Source organism: Neomonachus schauinslandi, chromosome 16, assembly GCF_002201575.2.
Source record: "Neomonachus schauinslandi chromosome 16, ASM220157v2, whole genome shotgun sequence".
Lineage (NCBI taxonomy): Eukaryota > Metazoa > Chordata > Mammalia > Carnivora > Phocidae > Neomonachus > Neomonachus schauinslandi.
The window spans coordinates 2,450,567-2,456,870 of record NC_058418.1 but is presented as its reverse complement, the minus strand read 5'-3'; the positions used below and the strand labels follow the sequence as shown (position 1 = coordinate 2,456,870).

Sequence of the window (6,304 nt, the reverse complement as noted above, 5' to 3'; positions counted from 1 at the left end):
AGGAAGGGGCTTCAGGTGCTGGGGGAGGAAGCCACAGTCGGGAGCACAGGCACCTCGTCTGCTGTCACTGTCCCACGAGTGAGGAACGGCCTTGTGTTAACCCACTGAGGCTGTGGGATTCCTCCTCTAAGCTGCAAGAAGCAGGCCCTACTCGGAACCAGCCCCAGTTCCTCACAAGCCCAAGGAATATTCCAAGTCCGGTGCCCTTCTGTCTGGAAAGCCCACGGCCCACTGCAGGTGACTAGGTCGGGTCACTCTTCAGGAGGACAGCCCAGTCTTCATCAGCCCAGGAGGGTACCAACTCAGCAGCTTTCTCCACGGCCCAGCCCTCGCCCGGTGTCCCCTCTGTGACTGCGGGCTGGGGAGCCCTCAAGTCATGCTCTTGCCCTTCTCCCTCCCAACTCAAGAACCACGCAGAGCAGGGACAATCAGATAGTGCGATTTATTGCCCCCGCGCCCCTCCTTCAGCCGCGTCCAGGCCAGGGAATAGACGGGACCCCATCTCTGCGGGGTCTGCTGGGAACAGGGCCTAGTCCTGCTCCAGCACTCCTCCACGACCCCAAACCCAGGAAGGGGAGAGGGACGAGGGCCAAGAAAAAGAATAGGACCCGCGGGGAAGTAGAGACAAATTAATGGAAGGGTGGTCGGGAGGCGGGTGTGATCAAAAGAAAACTCTAAGGGGAAAAGGACCCCCTCCCTTCGCTCCGTGCGGCCCTTGTGAAGCGGAAGGGCGGGGCCTTCCGGGCGGCGGGGCAAGAGAAAGAGGGACCAGGGGCCGCTCTTTCGGTCGTGGGCTCCGTCCTCCCTCGGTCTCCAGTTCCCGCGCGCGGTCTCTCCCGGGCTCGCCGAGAACCAGAAGGGCAGGCCAGGCTGGGGCAGGCTGCAGGCTGCAAGGCGCAGGGCGGGGGCGGGAGGGCCCTAGCGCCCCGGGCCGCCCGTCCCCACAGCGCGGACCACCCGGCGGGGCGGGACGGGGCGGGGCGGGGGAGGGAGACGAGGCCTCCGCCGCCCGTGGGGCCCTCTGTCCGTCTCTCTCCGGCCTCCGGGTCCTGCGCCATCGTCCCCGCCAAGCCCGAGGGGCCCTGCCCCCCCGGGCCGCCGCCCCTACCGGCCCTCCCCGCCGCGGCACTCGCTGCAGCGTCCGCCAGCCGCCTCGTCGTCGTCGTCGTCGTCGTCGTCGTCCTCCCCGCCCGCCCGGTAGTAGCTCTGTCCGCAGCGGCTGCAGACCGACGGCGCACCCACGGCGTGCACCTTCTTGTGTCTCCGCAGCGCGGCGCCCTGCACGAAGCCCTCGCCGCACTCCACGCAGATGTGCGCCGGCTCCTCGCCCCCCGCCGCCCCGAACCCGTCCCCGTGCTGGGCGCGCTGGTGGGCCAGGAGCCCCGCCCCGTGCCCGAAGCCCTTCCCGCACTCCACGCACACGTACGGCTTGGGGGCCGGGGCGCGCCGCGAGCGCGGCCCCGGCGCCTTGGCCCCCGCGCCCGCCATGGCTGCGGCCGCCGCGGCCCCCTCGCCCGGCGCGCCCACCACGATGATGCCCTCGCCGTCGCCCACCGGGATGGCGATCTCGCCGTCCGCCGCCGCCGCCTCCTCGGGCGCCTTGGCCCGGCGCACACTGGCCGCCAGCACCTTGGCCGCCACGCCGGGGCCCGAGAGCTCGGGGTGCAGCCGCAGGTGGCGCGCCAGGCTCTTGGGCTGGCTGAAGCCGCGGCCGCAGCGCGGGCACACGAAGGGCTTGAGGCCGCTGTGCGAGCGCCGGTGCTTGGCCAGACTCTTGCTCTGCGTGAAGCTGCGGCCGCAGTCGGGGCAGGCGTAGGGCTTCTCGCCCGTGTGGATGCGCTGGTGCTGCATGAGGTTGGAGCTCCAGCTGAAGCGCTTGCCGCACTCGGAGCAGGCGTACGGCTTCTCGCCCGTGTGGATGCGCCGGTGCTGCACGAGGTGCGAGCTCTGCGAGAAGGTCTTGCCGCAGTCGGCGCAGGCGTTGGGCCGCTCGCCCGTGTGCGTGCGCTGGTGCCGCGTCAGCTTGGACCAATGGCTGAAGCTCTTGCCGCACTCGTTACAGATGTAGGGCGCCGGGGGCCGCGGCCGGGGCGGGGGGCCGGCCGCGGGCGCTGACTGGGGCGGGGCCAGCTTGGTCGGGGGCCAGCTGGGGACGTCGTCATCATCCATGATGAGGATGTCCACTAGAAGGCAAGAGGGTGGGAGGGGAGGAGAGTCAGAGAAGCCCCGGCTCGGCAGAGGGCCGGTCCAGGACCGAGGGCCGGGGGCTTCGACGGGGCTCTGCCCCCTGCCACCTGCCACAGGGCATGCGCAAAGCCTCACCCGCGCGCCTTCTCAGGATGCCCGGCGGCCCCGGAGGGCAGCTAGGCCGGGTCGGTGCGAAGGCCTCTGCACAGACCTGGCCCTCCGCAGATGCCCGTCTCCCCACCTCCTTACCCGCCCTATTTTCCTCAGAGCTCACTCCCTGACACTGTACTGAACGTTCATGTGGTCATTTCATTACCCACCGTCAAGACTTTTCTTTCCCAGCTGCTTCCCCCACACCCGGAACAATGCCTGGAACGTAACAGGGACTCCAGAAATGTCTGGGAAATAAACAGCATCCACATAAACGAACATGGATGGAAGTCTAGGAAATGACACTTGAAGCCCAAAGCACCGGGCAGGGGCGGGGAGGGTCCAGGGAGAGGGGCTCACACCCTGGCCCAGGAACAAGGCAAGCCCGGGAGTAATGGCATCGCACCTGGCTTCCAGGAAGACTATCCCGGTGCAGGTGGAGAAGAGGAAGGAGGAACAGGACTGGTTAATGGGATCACAGGCCAGCATGGGATCCCGCCTGCCCCAGTACCTGGGAGTGCGACCCCCACACACCGGAGCCTCTGTGACAGACGTCCTTGACCCTATCCCTGCTGCCCCACGCAGACAACAGAGGAGCATGGAGCCCTGGTCTTGCCGGCTGTGAAGTGAGGACTCAAAGCCTGTCCAACATCTGCACCACACCTGGCCCTGAGCCATCTCCCAGGGAAGAGCGTTGGCCTCCCCCGGGCAACCTGCCCAGCTCAGAGACCAACCTGTGAGCACCTGCAACAAGGGCTCTTGCTCCCCAATCCAGCGGAGCCTGGGCCTCAGCCGGGACTCCTCCACGGTGCCCACCAGCCCGGCGTGGCCCTCCACGGTGTGCCTGCAGCTTCCCTTCCAAGCATGCATTGGGAACACTGCTTCCCCGCTCCCTCCCTCCCTCACTAGGGCACAAGCCAGGCCCGAAGCACTCACACTGACCCAGGGTAACTCACAAACATGCAAAGAGGCGTTAGGATGCACCGAGGTGGGCGCCACGCACTCAACAAGCTTCAATGCGTCTACGTCCTGTAAGGGAGGGGCTACGGAACTCGAGTCTTTACAGCACAGAACCCCAGCACCAGGAGAGGAATCACAACCTGGGAGAGCCCTGCTCTAGTCCCCCTGGCTTCTGCCGGCTCGCTGCATGGGGTTCAGGGGGTGCCTCGGAGAGCAGCCGGGCCTGAAGGCAAGACCCCGCTCTTGCTCCAGAGGCACATGGCGGCCTCGGCGCCTTTCTGGGGCACTCACGACCGCTTCACCGGGGAGCGCGGCCCGGAGCTGCTCGTGGCACTGGCAGCTGGAAGGCTTCCCACACGCGCTCCCCATCACCACGGTCAGCCACATGTGGCTGTGGCACGGTCCACGCTCGCTTCGCCAGATGAACCGTTCTCCATCACCCTCCAGTCTCCCCTTGCTGAACATCGCTACGAACTCCTGGATTTACCTGTATTTGGTGGGTCTCCATCCACTGCCGTCCCCTGGCAGCTTCCCTGCTCCCCAGCCTCATGAGACGCCCAGACGTGCAATCGCTGTTTCTCCAGGAGGCCCTGGTTTCTTCTGGTGGAAAGTATTTCAAGACCCAAATCTGGAAATGGTCATTGCTTTTTTTTTTCCTTACAGTAATATTCTGCTGAGTTCACACCAACACCTCTTCCCAGATAAATCCGGACCTACAGGTTTTTCTTGAGTCTTTTCTTTGGGATGTCTGCATCTCCCTTCTTCAAAAGGGAGAAGAGAGTTTGAATAGTCTGTCATTATTCGTTTGCTGACCCCATGTTGCGGTGTGGAGATAACCACCCTAATCCACCACTGCCGATTGCAATTTCTGAAAGCACAAAGCACGGCCTTGCGGGCGCCACTCCTGTCCCACCCAACCTCCCGCGGCCCTGCTCGCTGCCCGTCTCTCTCCAGCCAGTGGCTGTCCGAGGCTCGCCTGCTAACAAATCCCCCGGAAGGGCCCAGGACGCTGTGGACTGAGCTCCTCCTCTGCCCTTCCAACCTGTAAGTCAGTTTTATTTGGCAGAGAGAGAGAGAGAGAGCAGGAACACAAGCAGGGGGAGTGGGAGAGGGAGAGGGAGAAGCAGGCTTCCCGCCGAGCAGGGAGCCCGATGCGGGGCTCGATCCCAGGACTCTGGGATCATGACCTGAGCCGAAGGCAGACGCTTAACGACTGAGCCACCCAGGCGCCCCTGTAGGTCAGTTTTAAAGAGACCCTCAGCTCGCCTTTTCTTTCCTGGGAACCATAAATATGGCCCTACTGTCTTCTGGCATAAAGCACTGCCCCTAGGTGCTCCAAAGATTTGCTTCTTCCGGTGACCTCTGAGGAAATATTCTCAGATTTGTGACTTGCTCTTTCAAGACCTAATTTTGACAATTCAGGAGTCTTCTTGACAATTTGACAATTTGACAATTCAGGAGTATTCTCTTCCTTTGCTTTGGATTTCTGCAAGGACTTCCCCAGCCCCGCGCTGGGATTCTGACTTTTTTTTTTTTTTTTTATACTTCATTTTAACCTTCATTTCTTTTTAATTTTAAACATCCCTCCTTTTTACCTCCAACTTTTCTCAGGGAATGTGTTCTTTTTATTCCCTCTTGGGTTTTCTCCTTCAGTTTTCATTTTGAAACGACTTTGCTCGTATTTTCTGCTGAGTCCTGCATCCTCGCTTCTGAGCTGTTCTGATTTCGTGCTTCTTCCACAGGCTGTCACCTCTCTGACCAGGTGGTGTATCTCCAAGTGGCCTCGCGATCGGGGAGATATTACCTGCCCATTTTCTCTTTTATTCTAACGGTTTTGGGGTGGGGGGGCACTAGTGTTATGCTCAGTTTGTTCCCATTGCTTGTTTTTGTGCGGAAGGGTTCCCCAACTTTGGGTGCTCGAGGTCCCAAATTCCCAGGAGGCAAGGTCCCCCGACTCCCAGGGGGCGAGGTTCTCCGAGCTCCCTCCTCTGATGTTCTCATACCATAGCTGAGTGTGTGACAGTGTCCCAAGCTCCTGGCTCCACAGCCTCCCTGTTTTTATCTGTGCCTCCTCCTTCCTTCCTCCCTCCCTATGGTCAAGGACAGGGGTCCCACTCAGTTTTGAGTTCCCTCCCAGAAGGTTTTGCTCTGAGTGGGTCCTGCCATGGGCAGAACGCGCTCTCTGGTTGGCATCAGAGCCCACGCGTGGGCCCCCAGGCTGCTCCAGCCCCAGACCTTCCTGTGGCCCCGAGCTCCCTGCTCCCGGTCTGGACAGAACACCTCCAATCTCAGCTGCTGGTCTCAGTGGGACCACCCCCCAAGCTTTCCAGTGAACCCCGGAGGGCTATTTGGGGCTCCTCCTTGCTTCCTTCCCTCCAGCACAATGCCAACACCACACAGGCTTGTGACCATTGGTTTGTCCCCATCCAACTGTATTCTGGGGTCACGGGGGCACCTTCACACCTAAGGAGTATTGTCATCAGTGTGGCCCGAGGGATCTGGGTTCTGCCACATGGTTTTTCTGTGGAGGTCTGGGGAGGCTTAAGGGCTGCCATCATTCTGGGCCGGACGCATTTTAGGTCAGCCCCCCGGAATGACTCTGAAGTGCACTTCAACGTGAGAGCCAGAGCTCGGCTGAGGGAGGTCAGAACCCCGTCCCCCAGTGGCTGCCTTCCAGGACACCAGCTCACTTCTTTCCTGTTGGGAGAGCTCCCTCCTCAGAATCACAATGTCACCTTTATTTATGTATTCCTTTTTTGGATTACTTTCCATTCTGAATACCCTGTAGCTAAAGCCCCAGGACAGGCCTGGATGGCTCTCCCACCCCGCCACGCCACCACCTGATCCCAGGCCTCTGACCACCTGCACCCTGGATGGCCAGGCTGGGGCCACCAGGAGGAGCCCCAGGCAGCAGGTCGGAAGGGCTGCCCTCCCCCGGGGACAGCGCAGCAGACCCCGGCTGCCCCCCCACGGCTGACCCCCCCAATGGCTGTCCCCCCCCGGCTGT

At 62.2% G+C, this 6,304-nt stretch overlaps 1 protein-coding gene across 5 annotated transcripts in view; it reads right to left on the bottom strand.

Moving 5' to 3' along the window:
- Positions 1-441: 441 nt before the first annotated feature.
- Positions 442-6,304, bottom strand: part of LOC110573734 (zinc finger protein 787) — a 182,790-nt gene continuing 176,927 nt past the window's right edge. Inside the window, exon 5 of one of the 5 annotated variants that reach the window (XM_044911291.1) lies at positions 442-2,071. In XM_044911291.1, the coding sequence (XP_044767226.1) occupies positions 1,105-2,071 (967 nt within the window). In that variant the 3' untranslated portion in view covers positions 442-1,104. Of the gene's footprint in view, positions 2,184-6,304 lie in introns of all 5 variants that reach the window. The other 4 variants (XM_044911293.1, XM_044911294.1, XM_044911292.1 and 1 more) reach the window with 4 other exon arrangements.